Source organism: Magallana gigas, chromosome 6, assembly GCF_963853765.1.
Source record: "Magallana gigas chromosome 6, xbMagGiga1.1, whole genome shotgun sequence".
NCBI classification, from domain to species: Eukaryota; Metazoa; Mollusca; class Bivalvia; order Ostreida; family Ostreidae; genus Magallana; species Magallana gigas.
In genome coordinates this window covers 21,169,536-21,193,138 of record NC_088858.1, presented here as the reverse complement: position 1 = coordinate 21,193,138, position 23,603 = coordinate 21,169,536, and the positions used below count along the sequence as shown (strand labels likewise).

The 23,603-nt window shown below is 31.6% G+C and overlaps 2 protein-coding genes across 7 annotated transcripts in view; both read left to right on the top strand.

Annotated features, from left to right (window-relative positions):
• Positions 1 to 23,603, top strand: part of LOC105329357 (uncharacterized) — a 162,452-nt gene that overhangs the window by 35,600 nt on the left and 103,249 nt on the right. The window lies entirely within an intron of this gene.
• LOC136276543 (sushi, nidogen and EGF-like domain-containing protein 1) lies at positions 8,677 to 23,367 on the top strand. Of its 4 annotated transcripts, XM_066088826.1 has the most exons (9): positions 8,677 to 8,995; positions 10,809 to 11,111; positions 11,292 to 11,384; positions 15,678 to 15,819; positions 17,267 to 17,380; positions 18,192 to 18,355; positions 21,619 to 21,851; positions 22,177 to 22,355; positions 22,519 to 23,367. In XM_066088826.1, the coding sequence occupies exons 1-6, from the start codon at positions 8,759 to 8,761 to the stop codon at positions 18,206 to 18,208; spliced, it is 906 nt and encodes a 301-aa protein (XP_065944898.1). In that variant the 5' UTR covers positions 8,677 to 8,758; the 3' UTR covers positions 18,209 to 18,355; positions 21,619 to 21,851; positions 22,177 to 22,355; positions 22,519 to 23,367. The 4 variants fall into 4 exon arrangements, with proteins under 4 accessions (XP_065944898.1, XP_065944895.1, XP_065944897.1 ...); XM_066088823.1 differs by having other exon boundaries at positions 17,267 to 18,355; positions 22,177 to 22,261; XM_066088825.1 differs by having other exon boundaries at positions 17,267 to 18,355; positions 22,177 to 22,312.

The window sequence follows — 23,603 nt, the reverse complement described above, 5'->3', positions numbered from 1 at the left end:
TGGCGGAACTCTAGACCCCCAATATCAACATTCTACAATGAAATTAAGTTTCTTTTTTTATTCTATTATCAATGATGATAATGTTGAATTCAAAACTACATTTTTCATTATGTATATGTTATTCTATTTTAATTTTTTTTATTTACAGCAACAAATTGCGAAAACAGGCTTTAAAAGCTATTAACGAGGGAAAAGCTTAACTGGAACTGAACTATACAGTGACCAAACTCATATAGTGATCCGTTATTTATCTGACTGAAAAGAGGGATGAATTTGAAGTAAAAAAAAACAAATGAAGGTGATTCGATGAGTGCGAAGTACATCAGCCGACTACAAGAAACATTTAATATTCATCATTTCAAAAAATATAGCGTGAAAAATTACATTTATTATTTTTCGGTGAGAAAACAATAAATGATATATCTAATGCTAATTTGATAGTTTGCTGTTTTTAAGAATTCATGATTGGAATTCATGTACATTTTATACTGATCTTCTCTTATCAATCAGTTCGAGGAGATTAAACTTAATGTAAATCAGTTTGTGAAATCTTTATAAGGAAACGGTTTGAGGAATATTGTTTGGAATACATCATGGCCCGACATTGAGCTAACATTAAAATTATGAATCTATCGACAATGGGCCAACGTCACGCCAACGTGGCGCCGATGAGCAAAATAACATTGGGCCGATGTTACTTTCCGATATTGGGCCTACATATTTAGTAATAAATGATAACATCGGGCACACGCTGAGGGCCAGCATAAGCCTGCTATCTGGGAATACACATGAATATCCATTGCAAAAGCCACACCGCAGCTACTCAGGTGACTGACAAGGCCCATGAGCCCCTTGTATATCTCAGCGTTTGCGCAGTATTCTCCCGAGTCTATTTGGTTATGCTCTCTATCAACATATCATGTGTGTTGATTGATTCTGTCTCCAAAACAATGTTGTCAATTTTAGACTCCGAGCATTCTCTTGATGTAAGCCGTTTTTTAAACTAAAAGATTAATCCTTTTGTTCTTTGTGGACCAGAGGTGTTTTTGTACCAGATAATTTCAGCCTTAATAATTCCCCTGGAGGTAGCATTCGGACGCGCACTGCTGCGATGTAGGTGCATGAACGTTTCGGTTGGTTTTATTAAAGTTTCGAAGCATAAGACTCCTATCTTGTTAAATCTGATAAAGGTAGCAGGTTTGGTTTCGTCATCAAATTCTGTAAACAACTTCGAGTCAAAAGACTCGAGTGACCGTTTGTGCATATTCGTTCATAACAGAGACATTACAAGATTTTCCTCTTCATTCTTTATAACGCCAAATGGTAGGAGTTAATATGAAGTTATTATTTATGTCTGTAAGGTTTTAATTCGACATGTATGTACGATTCAGAAGTAGGAAATGCAAATGAGAAGATGCAATGTATAATACTTATGTATTAAATAATCTGCAAGAATGGGGACTTTTTTTCAGAAAATTATCAGGATTGCGGTTTTGAACTTCTAATTAGGAAAGGGTAAAGTTAACACGAACAACAATGTTAAGTTTGGATTTTTAAAGAAAATCAAGGATATCTTTCAAATTCATTTGAAGATAACATAGGAGAAGACTATGTGTCCAGTTAACATATTTTATGTATATTTCCAAACATTTGGATATCAAACTGGTTCCTTTACCAGTTGATGGAAAACAGTTTAATATACTTTTGTTTTATTATGTCTTATAAACACTACCTCTTTCATTGGACTCGATCAAGTATTACATGTATATAAGGGCAATGTTTTTAGGATTGGAGTCGCTACACATACTGCAAAACGAGGTTTCTCTGATAAATGTATACAGAAGATTGGTCATTGGAACTCGGATTCTATATATTCGGAGATACATTTGCCTAGACAGTTTAAAAATATAATCAACTTCTCTACTTTATAAACACTGAGATAAAGTTCAGGTCAAAATTCAATTGCTGAACTTAAACACTTTTACAATTTTGTTATATTTTACATATACTATGATTAGTCTTTCAGGTCAGAAACTGTTGTGAGATTGGTATGCACTGATACATTAGTACACATGTCAACAGTAAACAGCTGTGTGTATATTGGACCGTTAGCAAGTCTTTTTTTTAATGAATGACTTATATTTGAATGTTGAAAGTCAAGTTTCAAGCGCGATACAGAGGTAAGAAATGTTTACTATGTAGACAAAGCTCGAGTGATATATTTAAATAGTCTAAAGTAAGAATATCATTTCTTTTTGAGAAAATGACTTGTGGCAATCATTATAAACTAATGTCTTTATTAAAATTATTACACAAAAACACTTTTTCCGCAAAACAAATAATACTGAACCCTCTATCTTGTTTGTAACTCAATCTTTGACTTTCAAGTATTGATAAAGTATTAATAATAACCATATTTTTCATTCTTGCCATTAAAAATTAAAAACAAAATTTCTAAGTTTTCATTCAAATCGTGTCTAGGTCCCTTTAAATGTGATAAAATTGTTAGTTAAAATGTTTAAAAGCGACCTTCGCCGCCAACGCATAATATTCATTCCCCACATCTCATACAGTTTCCTTCTTTAGTGTTTTGTGTGTATATGACGACGAAGTGGTAACTTTGCACCACGCATCCTCATGACTGGATTTTATCCGGATGTGTTATGTTGTAGTATAAGTGCACAGATCTTTGATGTTCATGTATGGAGCTACTTACTTACTAAGTGCATGTAGTATTTAATGTAGCTGTAAATTTTGACGGGGGGCTTGAGGGATAAGGAAAACGACAGAAAAATAAAATTAACGTCTGAAACATACAGTGTATGTCTGTTTATATATTCTTTCATGTTGATAGAACGAATAATAAAAAAAACAATAAAGAAATAAACACAAATTTTAAAGTTAAATTGTTTACTTCGCATACACTTTGGCACAATTAATGAACAAACAGGCACTCTATCAACTCTACCTTTGATCGCTTATGATACGAATTCTTCGTAATTGGTAACAATGCCAAATGGTGGTATTTACTCATGTAAAATATTATGAAACAAGTCCCCTCTCATGGATAAGTTCATTCAAACAGATAATTATAATAGATCGAAAAATTTTATCTTCGAATGAAAAGTAAAGCAAAATGGTTTTTACTTTTATTTGTTATCTAGGCACCAACTGATTGTTTTTGATTTCATTACAAGTTGAAATGATTTGAGTACTTTGAATTTCATTTGTTTATTAATTTTTTAATAATACATGTATTTTACTAGATGTATTGTGACTGTTGCCCTTTTTCAATTATCTCGCCTGTTTCGTCACTATTAAGTCTGAGAAGTGAATGATTCGGAATTTCAATGTGTGAATTGCTTTTAACTATAAAATTTTAGATACGAAATGTGACAAAAGTTTTGTTCATTGCAGGGATGGGGTTGATTACTTTCAAAAGCAATCCATTAAATCACAATTACTTTCGATTTAAGAAATAATCGATTACAAGCTGATTACATCCAATTTAAGAATTTATCAATTACATAAGATTTTTTTTCCTCCTAGCAATCATGATTATTTGTGATTAATTTAGATTACATTACTAGTATTTAGATTTTTAACCTTTGTAATTTTTTAGGTTCAATATTTAGAAAAAAACAATAAATTTTTGACAGAAGTAACAATTCTGATATCGTTATATTAATTTTTAAAAGCTTTTTCAAAACACTTTATTATCAGTAACATTTTAATGAAGTTTTTGTTGGTGTTTGTCAGTTGACATTTGAGATGTTTTGTTTCTAGCCGTCTTTTTAAGTCGCGTAAATATGTGTTTTTCCTCTAGAAAAGAAAGAAATTAATTCATCGATTACATTGATAAGACTCATTTTTTATTTAAAATACTCATTTACAGAAAACCGTTTGCATATAATTGACTGTGTTGATAAGTGTTGAACTTATACTTCAAACTGGTATAACTTTTAAAAGTACATTGTAAATTTAAAAATAAATTAATCTGACTTACAAATTGTTAGTTTTACATTGAGGACTTACTCAATACCATCTACTCAGAATCTCTGTATTTTTTATATTCAGTCAACTTAAATTACTGCAAGACGATCCGTTATTGCTTATGGGAGACCAAACATAAGTAAATAGAAAAAAAAGGTTTACGGACATGGCTTTCTACAGTCTCATTTAAAAACAGAACTGGACAAAACCACAAAACACCCTGCGCTATTGTAGATATCTGAATTTTAATCAAAAAAGACATTCTTTCTTTCTTTAGCTTAATTTTCTTTTATTCATATTCTGACAAATCAACTAATGCATTTCATGCTATCCAGACGGATGCTTCTTGGAATATTGTGGGGTTTTTTTTTAATTTGTATTTGATATTTGTGAATAGTTTGTAGAATTTCAAAATTACTTAAAATATTTCGTTCTTGATTTAGGCTATAAGCAATGGATATAGATTAAAAAAAAACGTTCAATATATATATATATATATATATATAATCAATAAGCAAATACATTGGAAGAATGTTAAAAGATTAAAATCATTTTAACGAGGCCGGGTCTAATTTGTTCTGCCCTAAATTTTTTAATGAACATTTTTACATGAATTTCTACTGATATAATTATTATTTTAAGATAGAAAAAAATAAGACAATTACCACACAGTTTGTTTAAGGGGTCATCTCAAAGTTTGTTATTTTGCTTGAAATACATAATTTTTGCACATTTTTTAAGAACGTCTGCCCTAGGGATTTCTTTTTTTTTTTGTTCTACATATTAAAGTTATTGCTAAAAGGCATCAAATGGTCAAATAAATAAACCCTTTTACCTCCTGGTTTGTTCCAGGGGCCTTATTAAAGTTATTTTTTGTATGCCCAATTTCCCAGTTTGTCAGATAATGTTTTTTTTTTATTTGGCAAAGACGGAAATAATGATCTTTATACTATTATTAAACCAATCAGACATATTTATGTAATAATGAGATATATAACATCACATATTAAGGGTCATTAATATAAAATACATGGTTACTGTCTTGAAATATATGAATTAAGCTATATTTAGGCGGGTTAAGAAAACGTGACACAGGGCTTGGCTTGCTGAACCCTATTCAAACGCGTACTTAACCGCCAGCGTAAATGACCACTTTTTCAGTATCAAATTCATAAATTTTCCCAAGGAAGGGAGATACATGTTTTAAGCCCGATGATTAAAATTATCTTATAGTATATACTTAAATATATATCTTTTTAAATATGACCTGGATCGCTCTAACTAGAATCACGCCTGGTTCACAGTCGTTGACCTCAGAAAAGGACTAAGTGCGGTTTTATGCAATTTTTGCCCCCCAAAATCAAAGTTTTAGAAAGAGCTTTAAAATAGGGTGAAAGATAGTTAAAATCATATTGGAAATAAAGGTGTAAAAGGTTATCACCACAGTGACGTCATAATGTAGAAATGACGTTATGAATATTGCATTTTTTTGATAAATTGATGTTTTGAAGCAAAATATGGGTGTTTTCCGATGGTTTTTCGACTGGGAAACATCGAGCGCAGGCTTGCTCAAGTACCATATTTTAGTATAATGTGTATAACTATCTGAAGAAAAACATATGTTAAAATCGCACTTGAGCAGACCTGCGCTCTATACTTCCAAAAGGAAAATATAGAGCAAAAATGAGAATATTTTCATTTGTTTGCAAATTTGCGGGAATTTGGCCATTTAGGTGACGTCAAAGATACACAGCGAATGAGCAACGATGACTAAAATCATTATTAAAGTTATAGGCATCCTCTATACAATGATTTGTGAAGATTTTATTTTTATACGATACTATTTAAAAAATGGTTGAAATCGGGGGCAGATATTTGACCATACCGCACATAGTCCTTTAAGCTTCCATATACTTATGATGCAGGTGATATTACTATAAATAAGTATTTAATAACACAAATATCTGTCTATTATCTATTATCAATCTAAATGCAATTCTGTCTACCAGGCTGAAGCTAGCAGCCATTATTGTGACCTTCAGATGTATGTATTACAAGAAGTTTGGGTGAGCTAAATAATCCTGTGTAGATGTCATAGATCCATTCTACGGCTTGTAATAAACTGAACTCTATTTATTTTACAACGATTTATAAACAAGTTTGATATATTTCGTTGGCACGAGTTTTAGCGCAAGGGGATGGGTCATTAATGTGGGAAAAACCCGGAGTGCCCGGAGAAAACTTGGTCGTCCAAGCGGGCGACCACCATATCCTTTCACGTACAACCACTGTCGACCACGGGGATCGAACTCGGGTCGCAGCGGTGACAAGCGTATACGTTGTCTACTGCGCTACATGGACACCCTTGCAGTTGATACATTCAACGAGAGTCTTCTTCCAATCCCTAGTGTTTATTCTTTGGGCTCAAAATCGAAAGGGAAGACATCAATGAAACGATACCAAACCCATTAGAACTACCTCGTTGTATCCCTACAGCCCAAAACTAAGGACGAGAAGTGATTGCCCAATAGGCCCCCTTCACTGGTATTGGTTTAATGCACATATCAAAGATTAGGATACAATCGTCTACATTTTACATATATATCTTTGTAAAATGTTTTTAAAAAATGACGGAATTCAGGTGAAGTAATGAACCCTTGTAGGTTTCATAACTTCTGAGGCAATTAGTTTTCTAATTTGCTTTTAAAATTTGCGTCAGGTGCTGATTTTTATATGAGATGAAAAGACGTATATTAAATTTTACCATTTAAAGTTTGGTGCATATCGTTTCCTAAGTAAGTAAAAAAGCCATGGGCTTAATTTTTACGTACATGTGTAACTATTTTGGTCCAATAAAGCTAGCTATTATAATCAAGCACTTTATTACTGAGGCAAAATAGTTCCTTAATTTGCTTTCAAATTTAATGCGTTTTCGCCTGCGTCAGGTGCTGATTCTATATGAAATTAAAAAACTTTATCGACACTCTATAAAAATGTTACTTTTAAAATTCTAGTGGATGTCGTTTCTTAAGTAAGTAAAGAACCCCGGGCTTGATTTTCAAATCAATTTTCAAATACTCGTGTAACATTTTTGTTTACTATTTAGGTCTTGGCTGCTAGTGTCAGAGATTTATTATCTTTAAATATTTGTTTTATAGATTTCTTTCAATATATCGTTTTGTCCCCATATCTATCTATCTATCTATCTTTCTGTCTGTCCGTCAGTACGTCCGTCTGTACGTCCGTCTGTTTGTCTGTCTGTCTTTATTAAGTTTCATTATTAATATTACTAATGCTGAGCAAATATAGGGATATAAATTTGTTTTATTTTATATAAGACTGTTTCAATTTTGCATAATTAAAGGGTGCTACTGCAACGCTTGATGATAAATAGTTTGTACATGTATCATGAGGGTAAAGGATGTAGATATTAGCTTGTTTTATTATTATTAATTTTGCGATGCTTAATTATACAATTCTATCATTCGGTGGCGATATATCAAGTAAAAAATATATTTCTGTTAATCATGCATTAGAATTTTGAGGTCAAATTGATTTATCATTATTGTATTTCTATAAAGCATTGTGGAGATAAAATCACCGGCGATGTTTTTTCCACGAAATACTTTTAAAATTTCCGCACACTTTTCATACGATTCTTATATGCTCTGTACGATACGATACATTTTCCATACGATACGATACGTTTCTTGCACGATACGATACGTTTTTACTAGTATACCAGAGTCGCATGCTTCTGATGCACTTTTTATGTGCAGTAGTGCGTTTCAAGATCTGTATCATTTACGGTTGTTACATATCCATGTATGTCTCCAAATGAATAGTCTTCAAAACATGTAATTGATATGAAATTAGAAACAAAAAAAACACTGCTCTCTAGTTTTTTGGGCTATATTTAATTTGTATCATACAAATTAAAACAGCAACATCTACATTGTAACTTAATTTTTCATAAAGCAAGACCTAGTTGATATCGGAGTCTGGAGTTATCAACTAAACACTAACGCCTTTTCTTTTTGTGCTCTGCTAAGCTAATAAATATCGAGCTTGTGAAAGAAAATATTTTTGAAATGTTGCTGAACATTATTGCCTTTTTTGAAAGAAAATACGTCACAATTATGTATTGACTCAATTACTCGTATGGTGGTGAAATGCATATTATGCATATTATTTGATATTCAATTCTGCTTTGCAAGCACAAGATAATACATAATTATGGTAAATGTCTTTCCATATCAAAGAGAGTAAATATAACTTTGATCAAATGAAATAAGATATCTCGTAGACAAATTTTAAAATTTGTGTATTCCTATTCTTTAAAGAATATATTTAAAAGAAATACAGAAACACTTGTTTAGAGTAAAACAAAATGGTAACTGTTGAAATCAAATATGTTTTTATATCAAAAAGGTATGTTTTTTTAACAGAAAAAAATGTAAACTTTTATATACATGCTGAACTATTAGTTGTCTGCAAAGGAAGCCGTTTAAAAATTGTATACGTATACTTTAACAAAATACTGAGGCGACTTTGAAAAGTATTACACTATTTGTCTTCCGTTGTGGAAATCACGGAAGTCAATTTGATAAAACATAACATTGTTACTTGGCAAAAGACCGGTACTTAAGGAAGGATAACTTATAAAACAATGCATATCTTGTCATATCTTAAATAACCTAGCTTGCATTTGATAGTTGTTATTTTTTCCTTTTCCTGGAATTAAATAAAAGTGGACAGTATTAACATGAGTTTCAATTACATAAACCAGCTACCAACCATGCATTTCCAGTTCTTTTTCGGAGTAGCATTATCTTTCATATTGCTATCTTACACAGTAACTGGTTTTCCGCTCAGTCAATTTTATCCTTTTGGCTCGGCTGTAGGAGACAGCTTTTTACCCTCCAATGATGATATATCTACTCCTAGTATTGATGTATCGGTACCTTTTCCGTTCTTTGGGTCATCATACAGTTCCATCTATGTAAGTATGTTATGCTCATCATGTTAAAATATGTAAAAGGAATGAATAACAATAAAAGTTAGAGAACAACTAATTTCAACAATTCAAAATCAAATACCGTAACAGTGTTCATCATTAAATCAACGCAGCACAGTTAAGGCTGTCAATAAATTCCGTTCAGACAAAAAGCAAGTGAAATGTGCATTATGACATCACAGTATATAACAAACCTCGAAAGTACTTATTAATTTAGTTATTAGCAAAATTAATTTACACTAATTTTTTCATTGAAAACAACAATTCCTATTACATACAATTTTGATGTCCGTTATATCGTACACACTGAAAAATAAGCGAGACGTCGTTCTCGCTGCATGACAAAATATGACGTCATATGCTTCAAAATGACGCATTCAGTAAAGTCATTGAAGGCTTTCATGTAGTTTTTTAGCGAAGAAAAATGTTATAAATTAACGGAAAATTATAAATGAATATTTTTGTTTTACATTATTATTAGTAAAATGCTACCTATATAGCCTTATTTTCCTTAATTTTTGTTTTTATAAAATATTGTGTATCTTAAAGTTGCTTGGCCCGATTTTATATCAAATTTTATGCACGCTTTTAAACGATGGCTATGCTTAGTATATGTATAATAATAGACATTGCAGTAGTTTTACCCGTCAATTCTGCCAAATTTCAATGAAGAAAAATACGTACAAAATTTGCTAACAAAACAAACGACATTAAAAGGTACCGCGTTACTTCGCCTCATGTTAAATTTCACCCCTGACGACGAGACGGGTATAGTTGTATTACGAATTTGACATCGCTTTAAATAAAGGTCGAAATGATCGGACAAATTTCAAATAAACATGTGTACGTTTTGTTCGCTAATATTTCTAAAGTCTGCTTTCTTTACAATCGACGCATAGCAAGCGGGTTGAATAACCCCAATCATTCGGGGGACGAAACCAAGCGGTTTCCTTTTTTTAAACATTCCCGTGATGCATTTTGGTTTGTTTTTTCGTTTGCCCAAAGAGAAATTATTTTATTTACTTTGAATATTTCTAACTTTGAAAGGAGACTGACTCTGCTGGTGTAAATAGGAGAAAGTCCATAACTTTCTAATATAAATGATTTGTATGAGAAAAAAATCTGATACTGTAATTACAAAAAAATCGGACCAAGCAGCTTTAAAGCTGAGTACCTAAATAAATCACTTAATTGCAAGGGCAAATACTTACTTGATCCTGACAAACGTTTACATGTGAATTTGAAATATGCTATGTAGCTTAATAACTTCTGGGATCCTCGTAAAAACTTACAAATTAATTATTTTTTTAATGAAATTAACCCGTGACCTTCAAAATATTCAACATGTGCATTTTAAAAAAAGTTTGCAACGTTTTTCAAAATCTACAGTATAAAAAAAATTTATTTTATTATTCAGTTGTGAATTTTGACATGATTATGCCCTTGTAATATTGATTTTTTTAAATGATCTCAAAACCGCAAATACATCAGCTTGTACCATACGACTGCATTATCACATGACCACTATGGACATAAAATATTGTACTGTTATATATATATTTTAAAAATATATTGCATTTGAGTGATTGTTATTGATTTTAAAAAAGACATGCCAGTTGAACTAAAGTATACGTGTTTTCATCACAAAAATTTGCCGATATTTTTATCAGCCGTCTTAACTGTACTGCGAATCTGAATAATCATTCAATTACAGACCTTAACCTTCGTTATCGACATAACTCGCTGAATACCTTGATACACTCTTCATATGGAAATTTAATCCATGTTTTGCATTCAGGTCAATAACAACGGTTACGTTACATTTGATCCCACGTTGACGGATTATACCGCACAAGCCTTTCCTATAAATGGATCACATAAAATGATAGCCCCATTTTGGACGGACATAGATACTGATCGGGGAGGGTCTGTGTGGTATCGAACAACAACAGATTCATCCATTTTACAAAAGGGAACAAGCACTGTCCGTACTGTGTTTCCTAGCTTATATAACTTTTCTGCAACTTGGATGATGGTCGCCACTTGGGATGAAGTGGCTGCATATGGCTGTTCTGATAACGGTACAATCAAATGTCAGCAGGTACGATATAATTAACTCATTGCAATTATTAATGACAGTTTTTTATAATATCTTCAATTATACATTTATATTTATAATTTTGGTCAAACATATACAGTGTATACTAAATCAGGAATAAACATCTACAATAAAAATGCTAATACATGTGTTGTTGATTATATAACCATTGATTCTTTTCAGAGGAACACATTCCAGCTCGTTTTAATCACAAACGGAGTACAATCATCTGCTGTATTCATGTATAATGTAATTAATTGGACGTACAAAACTCAGGTATATGAATAGATATTAATATGTCTAACATTATTTTGAGTTACACATACATAATGCGTTTGTTAAGGTTATTTTAAGGAGGGGGTTCTTTGGTTTACATCATAAGTTAATGTGCTTTGAATGCTTTTTTATACCCAATGTTTCCATGAATAAAGAGAAAATGAAGAACATCTTATTTGACTGCAGTAGTTGACTATCACCATTATGGAAAAAAATTTTTTTTTAGCAAAGCATTACTATCTGAAGGAGTAACATTACTGAAAGCTTCAACTGTTAAACTTGTATTACACTTGACTGTAACGTTCACTTTCTAAGATCTCCCGTTACAACAGAAGACCTTACAGTAATTGTAATGTTTTTTAAGTGACATTTAGTAATTGTAGTTTTTTTTTCTTTCTTTCCGTCTTATAATTTTTCCTCATTATTTTGTCTGCAAAATTTCTTAGAAATAGTTGAGTAGATCTTACCTAAATTTTTTGGAGAGGTAGAATAAAATAATAACTCGAGGCGTTTTTTTTTTCATTTTTTCAAAATTCATTTCCGATCTGTCCCGTAACAAAAAACCTTGTCTCTACGAAATCTCAGAAACGCTCAATACTTTGTGGAATGATGTACCTCTGCCTGTAGTTGTGTTTTGTTCGGCAAAACTTCCGGTCGTCACCTGAAGTAATTAAATTTTATTTTTACGTATTTTAGTTAATTTACACAAATTGAACATATTAATATAAATCATTACCTATGTTATCAATGCAATGTTAAATAATTAAAGATATTCTACTTCCGGTGAGATATCTCAACTATCTTAGGTAGCTTTTTTTAAACAAATTTTGTACCCGCAAGATTTCAAAAAATGTAAGTGATCACGACATGAAACTTATATGGATGATAAACATTTGATCGCAAATGTGTTTAACGGGTTTCATTTTGTCGACCGCAACTTCCGCTTCTCAGTAAAAGAGTTCAAACGAATCAAATTGTTTATAAGTTTAACTGTTTTTCTATGATAATTTGAGGTAATTTGATAATTAATAATGTGCCATTGCCAAATATACAAAGATCCTGACTTTATTTTTCATGAATCACTTCCGTTTGTGCGTTTCCTGTCCCGAGACAAAAAACCTTGTCTCCACAAGATCTTTGAAACGGTTTAAATTTTGAACGACCAAACTTTGTAAGATGAAAGATCTTTTTATTAACATGTGATGACATTAATTTGTTTTATCCGGCTTAACTTCCGGTCGTCACAGAGAGTACTGCAAAATTTGATTTTATAAAAATGTTTTTATTATTTCGAATGGAAGGTACATTTCAGTTATACAAATACAATAGGTCATCTACACATGGGTAAATAAACGAAAAAGTTATAATTTCGGTGAAACATTTCAATTATCTCCTTTTCTACCTACAAATTTTGTATCTCAGATCTCAGAAACTGTAAAAAGTAAAGACACAAATCTTACATGGACAATAGACATTTGATTACACAGGTCGGGTATATTACCTTATATGGATAACATTATTTTACACGTGACAGTATTTTCGACAAACAGATTCTCCAATCCAATGAATGAGTTGCAATGCATGACGGTCTACAACGTGTTTACGATTCAAAAAATGCACGTGGTTTTTGTCTGTTTTATTCACAATATTTAATTGCTTGCCGGAATGTTTGTACATCTTGAGTTTTACTTTAGAAGGTAAAAAAGGAAAGATTATGTACCATTAACTTTGTTCCATGCTCACATTGAAAAATACTGTTGTTTAAGGTAGTACGAAACACCCCTGAAATTATTTATTTGAAATATTTTCTCAAATACACAAAATAATGATTTAATATTATGTAAAAATTAATTTCGGTCCATTATCTTAAGAAAAAAATATAAATCATACCCATCAATTACTCAAGGCCAAAAACAATTGAGATACAACGTATTTTGATAATTTTGAAACATACATTTGGATGGTGTTCATATGATTTTTGTGCAATTGAGCTTTATATCGTTTAAAAATGCGTAACTTGTGTTCTTTTCAAAGTAAAGACCTGAAATTTGGACCAGTGTGTGGGCTTTATGTCAAACAAATTTCAAGGTCATATCAACAGGTCAAAGGTCAAATATGATGACGTCATCAAGGATTTTTATCAATTTATACATCCGTCAAACATACATAAACCATAATTAATCTAAAACCAATGGTTAAATATTCTTTATTTTGATATATTTTAATTACAGGGTCATGAAAATCATACTGTTAAATTTTATTCAAATGTGAATTATACATTTTCTTTTTAGATACCGTTAAGTGTTGCAAATTTTCGTCATAAAAGAGTATTCACAAGCGCTAGTTTTACATTATATCGCATGATAAATTATCTTAAGTTACCAGTTAGAATTTATTTCAGTTTCTTTAAGTAATAAGAAGGTCTCCTGTTAATATAGCAGCACAAATATTTGTAATGTCTTGAAAAATAACTTAATGGCATAGAAAATTATAACGATGACTATTTCATTTTACACTCCACTTAAAGTAGATTCCAATGGTAGGTTTGGGGCGATGTGGGCAAAAATTGTGAGGTCGGATTTTTTTCAAATTTTACGTATTAAAAGATTTCATTCCCAAGAAAAAATTATAAATTTTTTAGAAAAATTGAATTATAGGAAAAATCTAGCTTATCTGTTTTGTACTTCCTTAAGTTGATGAATTGTTGCTTCAAAAAATGATCAGTATCAAACAACTGACAAACATATCCAAACAAGTACAAACAGATTTTGATAAGAAAAAACTGCACAATTGTGTATTGGTGACTTTATCAATGTGTACTAGAAATAAATACAGGTACCTGTACACTTTTAACATACGTGAATAACCACGGTAGTAGAAATGCACAAATATACAAACGCAGAAGTGCAAGCTATGCAGCATATAGTATTTTGTCCGTTAAGCATTCTGATGAATGTCCCTGAAGAAAATATCAACGCGCATTCTACTAATGTTGTCCCAAGTATGGGGTATCACATGAAAAAAAAGGTACTCATTGCTTCTAACTAATTCAATAGGACGTACCTCTCTTTTGAACATTGACAATGGGGTATTTAAATAGGTTGATACATTTATAAGTCCTCATATGCAATATTTGTTAAATGTGAGCATAGAAATTGAAGTTCAGATATAATTGTCCATATTAGTTTCATAAATTCTGAAAAATCATTCAAAATGAGTTTCCATAGAACAATTCAAAATGGTATATATTTTCAATACGCTTTGTATACACTGAAACTTGTAATAGCCCACAATGCCTTGCAACTCATTCACCTGATTGGTTTGTCGATAAAAGTAAACAGATGCCAAATTTGGTAGCAAATTAATGCCGACGTCACAAAATATAGTGGTCTCGACTTGTTACAGATGTGTTAAAAGGGTTTCATTTGGTCAACCGTCACTTCCGGTTCTCACTGGAAGAGTTCAAACAAATCAAGCTGTTTATAAGTAAAACTGTTTTTTGGTTGACAGGTTTAGTTAACTTGATTAACAATAATGAACGATTGTACAAATATACAATAAATGATAACTTAAATTTTCATTGAGCACTTGCGTTTGTCCGTCTCCTGTCCCGAGACAAAACAAATTGTCTCGACAAGATCTCAAAAACGGTCAAAACTTGGAACAACCAAACTTTGTAGGATGATAATATTCCGTATGTTGATATGTTAAACATGATTTGCTTGAATCGGCGTAACTTCCTGTAGTAAAAAGAAGTACTTAGGAATCGTAGATAAATGTACTAAAAATACCTCTTTAAATGATTTTTTAATCACTCATGTGAGTCCGTTTCCGGTCCGGAGACAAAAAAATCTTTTCTCAAAACTGACACAAACTGCACAACCAAACTTTGAGGAAAGACAAAATACTGTATAAAGATAAGTTTTCTATGTTCTGTTTGATCCAGTATAACTTCCGGTTGTTACAGGAAGTACTAAAAAACTGACTCTTTGTCATTTTGTTTTGTTTTACATAGAAATAATTACTGGAAAATTCCTTCAAAGTATATATTATATCCATTTTTATTTACAAGAGTAATGCAATTTTTACAAAGTAATATATGAGGAACGGAAGACCTTTTTGTGTTACAGTATAGCAACAAAAGTCTACCTCTATAAATTTTTGCGGTTTTTTTTTCTTTTTTTCTTCCTTTTTTTTTTTGGGGGGGGGGGGGGGGTAGGCCGGAAGACCTTTTTGTGTTATAGCCACAAGAGTCTACCTCTATATATTTTTGCAGTGTTTTTTTTTTGGTAGGTTGGTTTCAATGCTGGTGATGGAATACATTACTATTCCGTTCCTGGATCTATGACCGATAGTATGTTAAATCTCCCTCAAGCGTCGAACATCGGTGTTCCGGGTCAGTTTGTCTTAATGGTGGATGGAAAAGAGATTGATGGTGAGTGCATTCATAACAACTTTGTTTTTAAGGATAGAAAACTGAAAGATAACTATTCAAAATTATTGCGTATTGAATATTGTTTTTTACTAGTGCTTGGCGTAAATTTACTTCAACTATACGTACATGTAGAAAGTGAAAAAATGTCTCTAAAATAACTGGTAAAAGTAAAAGTGAATAATGTCAGTCTGTGTTTATCAAATAAAAATCATGATATAATGACAAAATGCTAATAAAATGATACCAGTACAAGTTGAATAAAGATACTTACAATAATATGTATATGATTGCATCAGTCTACCTTGTATTAATGGAAACTGTTTCAACGAATATATTCATTATGTGTGTGTATGTGAACCAGGTTACGCAGTAGTTAACTGTGAAATAGGAAAGTAATTCATATCTTTTGTTTTTGTTACCGTCTAATCCTTTTTCTGTTTAATAAAATGCAATTTATAAATTTTTGTTTTCTACTTAACATGACATTTGAGTATTCTCTAACTACATTTTTCATAAGTGTTTAATGAACATGGGCAAATAAGATGACAAAAACGCTTATATCTTTAATCGTATAATACATTTTTAAATTTTAAGTTTCTTTTATGAAAATTTACATTGATATTTTATTATTAGACTTTGAGGAAAAATCGAACTACAGTTGTTTTGGTTGTTTTAACAAACACGAATGAAGCTAAATATTAGTCAAAAGTTTTTGAGGTACCCAATCCTTATCTTTAGAAGTTAAAATCAAGAATTAGAAAATAAGGAATAGTAGGACGATTTTGAAATGATGTTTGACAAAGCAAAAACTCTCTCTCTCTCTCTCTCTCTCTCTCTCTCTCTCTCTCTCTCTCTATATATATATATATATAATTTTTCTGTATTCTGATTTGCATATCTCATACATAAAGGGATTTTTAAAACATTTGTTGCCTCTGAAAATGAGTCTCTAATGTGATAAGGTTAGGGGTTATATTTATCTTTACGTTGATTACAATTATAATTTAATATCATCTTTCATATCATATTCCTTTAATTAGGGTAATTATTAATATTTGTTATAAATTTTTTTAGCAGTTACATGTAACGTAAAAGAGGTTAAAATCCAAATAAGATATCTTTTAAAAATAAATAGGTTTTAGTAATGTCGGGTCATTTGAGAATAATATTGATATAAGATTTTTTATGGTTTAAGTGAGATTGTATAATTTTCCGAAGAAGTCGGTTTGTGTCATGAATTGTTTTGATTTTTTTTTCCAGTTTTTTTTGGGGTTGTTTTTTTTTTTATATTTAGATATCTAGGAATTGATAATAGGTTTAAAGGTGAAACACTGTTAAGGTGAAACACAGGTAAATCAAAAGAATATTCATTCGTTTAACCAGCGTACGTGTAATATTTATTCACATTCTTTATTTTTCACAACAATATCTAACCTTAAACATGCAGATATTGATGACTGCATACTGAATCCTTGCCAAAACAACGGTACGTGTACAGACCTTGTCAATGATTACCAATGTTATTGCGTGGCTGGGTTCAATGGAACAAATTGTGAAAAAAGTAAGATATATGTAAGCATCTCTTCGTTCAAACAGTAAAAAACTTATTTGCAGACAGAGCTTGATCCATATTATAAACATTTGTTAAATACTGAAGCTGATCAAGCTTTATCAAAGTAAAAGGGGAGTTGTATTAACTTGCTGATCGTTTATTTTTGGAACAAGCTTATTCTACAGGGCTATCAAGGTAAGACATATAATCTAAGTTACATTTATTTTTACAGAAAGCACATTGAAACTATCATGCATTTTTCACAGATATTTATAAAATCATACCTAGACCAAAAACAAACAATACAAAAAAAAACGAGACAATTTTCATTTCAATAAATAATTTTGTAAGGTTAAAGAAACGTTCTCAAATATTTGAATTTAATTCATCTATACAAGCAACAACAACCTTATCCTTAGTCGTGATCTTAATAAGGATCAGGTTAGCTTTAGCTAAACCATCGGGTTTGATTTTCGCAATTAATATCTGGTTCGGCGTCCTTTTTTCCAACACTCTGACGTCTGTGTTAAGTATATGATCAACTACTGTAAGTATTGACTTGAATTTAATTCATAATGCAGTATTGACCACTTTTAAGTAGATTGTCAGGTAATGCCATACATTGATGCGGGTGACTCTAAATCAACATTTCATACAACATTTTATGTGATAAGACAATTTTAAATCCAAATCATCTTCCTCATTAATATTAAAAAAAGGTCTTATAATTTTTTATAATTTTAATCGTACCCAATTGCTATGGAATTAATAATCAAACTTTTATTTGCAGTTTACTGAAACTTGTTATACGATATTGTAGAGTATTGCCACAAGTAAACACTTTCAGCATACATGCCGACGATAACCACTAGAAGCCTGCTGACCACCGCTTTGTTTTGTTCAGACCTTTGCAAAATGTTCCTATATTCATTTCTGCATAGACACCAAACGCTAGAGAGCTTCTAACAGCGTCTTCCTATTCAGGTACAAATAAACAACATCAATCAATTTTCCTAAAGGTCCTCACATAGGACCTATCCATGAAAAAAATAATTAACATATATTTTGCACGGATAACCTACGGCAATCAAGCATAGCTTCTTCAGTTCCTTATTCCAGTTAACATGTTCAGTTATCTTTATATATTATAATTTAATATCATCTTTCATATCATATTCCTTTAATTAGGGTAATTATAATATTTGTTATAAATTTTTTTAGCAGTTACATGTAACGTAAAAGAGGTTAAAATCCAAATAAGATATCTTTTAAAAATAAATAGGTTTTAGTAATGTCGGGTCATTTGAGAATAATATTGATATAAGATTTTTTATGGTTTAAGTGAGATTGTATAATTTTCCGAAGAAGTCGGTTTGTGTCATGAATTGTTTTGATTTTTTTTTCCAGTTTTTTTTGGGGTTGTTTTTTTTTTTATATTTAGATATCTAGGAATTGATAATAGGTTTAAAGGTGAAACACTGTTAAGGTGAAACACAGGTAAATCAAAAGAATATTCATTCGTTTAACCAGCGTACGTGTAATATTTATTCACATTCTTTATTTTTCACAACAATATCTAACCTTAAACATGCAGATATTGATGACTGCATACTGAATCCTTGCCAAAACAACGGTACGTGTACAGACCTTGTCAATGATTACCAATGTTATTGCGTGGCTGGGTTCAATGGAACAAATTGTGAAAAAAGTAAGATATATGTAAGCATCTCTTCGTTCAAACAGTAAAAAACTTATTTGCAGACAGAGCTTGATCCATATTATAAACATTTGTTAAATACTGAAGCTGATCAAGCTTTATCAAAGTAAAAGGGGAGTTGTATTAACTTGCTGATCGTTTATTTTTGGAACAAGCTTATTCTACAGGGCTATCAAGGTAAGACATATAATCTAAGTTACATTTATTTTTACAGAAAGCACATTGAAACTATCATGCATTTTTCACAGATATTTATAAAATCATACCTAGATCAAAAACAAACAATACAAAAAAAAACGAGACAATTTTCATTTCAATAAATAATTTTGTAAGGTTAAAGAAATGTTCTCAAATATTTGAATTTAATTCATCTATACAAGCAACAACAACCTTATCCTTAGTCGTGATCTTAATAAGGATCAGGTTAGCTTTAGCTAAACCATCGGGTTTGATTTTCGCAATTAATATCTGGTTCGGCGTCCTTTTTTCCAACACTCTGACGTCTGTGTTAAGTATATGATCAACTACTGTAAGTATTGACTTGAATTTAATTCATAATGCAGTATTGACCACTTTTAAGTAGATTGTCAGGTAATGCCATACATTGATGCGGGTGACTCTAAATCAAAATTTCATACAACATTTTATGTGATAAGACAATTTTAAATCCAAATCATCTTCCTCATTAATATTAAAAAAAGGTCTTATAATTTTTTATAATTTTAATCGTACCCAATTGCTATGGAATTAATAATCAAACTTTTATTTGCAGTTTACTGAAACTTGTTATACAATATTGTAGAGTATTGCCACAAGTAAACACTTTCAGCATACATGCCGACGATAACCACTAGAAGCCTGCTGACCACCGCTTTGTTTTGTTCAGACCTTTGCAAAATGTTCCTATATTCATTTCTGCATAGACACCAAACGCTAGAGAGTTTCTAACAGCGTCTTCCTATTCAGGTACAAATAAACAACATCAATCAATTTTCCTAAAGGTCCTCACAAAGGACCTATCCATGAAAAAAATAATTAACATATATTTTGCACGGATAACCTACGGCAATCAAGCATAGCTTCTTCAGTTCCTTATTCCAGTTAACATGTTCAGTTATCTTTAAAAACACCTGCTTGTTTGGGTATGAAATGCACATTCAATACTCGTACTTTCCAACATTCACATCTCTGGTCAGATTGACTAAGCCCCCAATTGCTTAATATAAAGTCTTATGAACATACAAACTCAGGCATTTGGCGTCCAAAACAAACTTCAGACAGGTTTTGGCTTGCTGCTCAAAGCAGGCAATTAGCATATAAAAATACTGTTTAACCCTTAAACATTGCATATTGCCTTACTGTTCATACTTCCTAATTAATACCTTCCCAAAGTGCAGGACACTATAACATATATAGCACATTTTACTTCAAACTTCAGTTTCACATTGGTCATTACTCAAACACTAGGATCAATCCTCAGAGGTTTTACACAATTCGTACCTTAACAGTTTATGCTTTCGCTGTTTATATCATTTAACTCCTTGGCAAAACCTTGATAAGATAAGATTTATTTCGCCTCGTAGAGTTTCAGTTATATATAAGTGTACTTCTATGCTGTCAGACTTTTTCTCCATCTCACCACTTCGTATTTGGCATGTCTCTAAGAAAATGGATCTCGTCAAATTAGGCTAAATACTCATAATTTTTAGAAGGTCATAGCGTTGATTTGTATCCTCATTAACACAACCATGTATTTTCTTTCATCTGCAATTTAAGACCTCATGATGATACCCAACAACGTTTGGTTTTGGCCTCTTCATAATTATACATGTCCCATTGTAATGTACTTCCTTGGTATAAAGTTTAATCCCATTAATATTTTTATAGTTGTGGTCAGGGGCGAATACAGGATTTGTAGTTGGGGGAGGGGGGGGGGCGTGGATAAAATTATTGATGCAGGGGGTCTTCGAAGCCCCCGGAAGCTCCTGGGTTTTCGTGTATTTTGAAGGTAAAACCAGGCGCAAAATAATGGTATTTTTTTTTTTAGCTTTGTACACTTTAAAAAGATGAAATAAGCAATAAAAATAAGCAAACAAGATAAAGTTTTCATTTCTTTTAATCACCAGACTTCTGCCATCTACTATTTCCCATTGGTGCTTGCTTCCTTTACGCAAAAACCTATAACATATAACAATTTGACAAATATTGTTACTTATATCTAATACATGTATTGGATTAAAAACAAAATATTTTAGGCATTTATGAACTCCCAAAATTAACCAGGTTATCAAAGTCACAACATTCTAATGACGTTACGGTATCCGACCCCCTATTAGCTGTTAGAAATATCTGATGCATCAAATCTTCAGTATTCTTATATTAAAATAGTCTATTTACCTAGAAAAAAATTCAAAAAATATACAGTAATTAATTTATAATTGCTCATAGACCATCTGGTTTTAAATGCAATTATATATTTTCCTTCGACCAGCTTTTAAATAATCAGAAATTTTTGCTTGCATCGCAATAGGGAAATGACAGCGCAGTTTACACTTGAAACAAAACTGCTGGGATTTCCAGTCGATTGTTGGTCGAAGCCCCAAGTTCAGGGCCCTGGGGAATTTGGTGCAGCCACCATAATGAAATGACCAACACTGCTTGTTTAATTGGTTTGTTATCAGAACCTGTCAACATGCATTAGGATCAGATGTTCATAGAGCAGCAGAATTACAGTCAGCATAGCACAGCTGGTGTATCAATGAGGTGTAACATTGAGTCAGGCATAATTATAAATAAAGTGAAACACAAAATGCTAACTTTTCTATGTAAAATTTATCAAATCATCTACAGTCATGCATACTTTGAAAATTTTAGGGGGGGGGGGCGTGCGCCCTCCACGCCCCCCCCCCCCTTAAATCCGCCAGTGGTGGTGGTGTATTCTAATTAAAAAAAACAATTTTACAGTAACCAATGATACTTGGTATAATCAATATCATTATCTTCATGGTGTCCTGTTCGTCAAATGTTGACTTTTACTTATTGAGTAAGTAGTCCATCCTTATTTTGGTCTTTGGTTTCAATTCTACAGATTTGGGGATTTTCATTGCTGCTGATTACATTCTAAATCACTTATTACATGGCTAGAAGACATTGATCATTACTCCAATGAAAAGGTTTGCAAAGTCCTAGTGGGAAACAAAGCCGATTTACATCCAAAGAGAGCGGTACATTACAGGGAGACATTGCCTCTATATGCCAGTCTTTAACGTCAGCCTCAATGAGAAAAAAACTGCTAACACTGATTCAAATCATAGATATTATAAAAAAAATATTCATGATGCATGTGTCGATAATATTAATACTCAAAGAAAAGAGGTTGGAACACGGAAAAGTAGTAGATTTAATATTGTTACATCTTGTGTATTTTCAGAACTTTGCAGATACACACAACATTTCCTTTATGGAAACAAGTGTTAAAGACTCCAATAACGTGGAACAACTATTTGCGACCCTAGCGTCTGACCTCAGTAATGCCAGTGAAAATGGTCACATGATGGACGATACACCCACCATAACAATCCATGCAGGGAGTTCTCTCAAAAAGCAAGGATGCTTCTGTAGTTAAACTAAAATCCCCAAAACGTTCACTCTTAACATTCCAGTGTTTTTTTCTGCCAGAAGTAACTTGCAGATCTTCCCTCAATGGATGAACATATAGCGCTTTGTTTAGAATCTTAGAAATTCTTATCCGTCAATTTGAAATGCTACAATTTGAAATATTCTTGTATTTTTTTCTGTTCCCTGTATTTCTGATGACTCCATTTCAATGATATTCAATGATCATTTCACTTTTGAAATAATGACTGCACACGCAGAAAAAACAAAGTTACTTCTTGCAGACTTCATTAAGAAGTACAGGTATAATGCAGTCATACGTATTTTATAATCATTTCATTATGTGCAATATCTCTGAGTATGTTACATTTATATCATGTATGATTGGATGCAATCTCATTCTACAACTTGTGTGCTTTGCATTCTTTGGTCTTTGCAAGGATGTTAATTAAGGCAACCAATGAAAAAAGTCATGCATTTAATTTCATATTTATTTTGTACACCATTTTTTGTACTTTTTTAAAATGAAGCCACAAGCCATTTGACAACAGTGTAATTGTAAGACTATCAAATGAATGATAGCCAAGACAAAGTCTAGGCAGACATGTGATACAATAGTTTGTTACATATGCTTTGAAACAAATTTACTGAAATAAAATGTAACAGAGAATATTCTCTCTTTTTTAAACAATTGGTATCTGAATTCATCAAGAAAATAGTGTATAATTTTGGCATCATTTGAAGTTCATATGTGAAAGACATTATATACAAGAACCATCCTTAGTAGTTGAACGTCCAGTAACTAGCAGTTGTCATTTCCCAAAAATGTACACAAAATCAACTGAAGAGAAATCTAATATAAATATGGAGCTAGATTTGGCAACAAAACATTAACAGCTA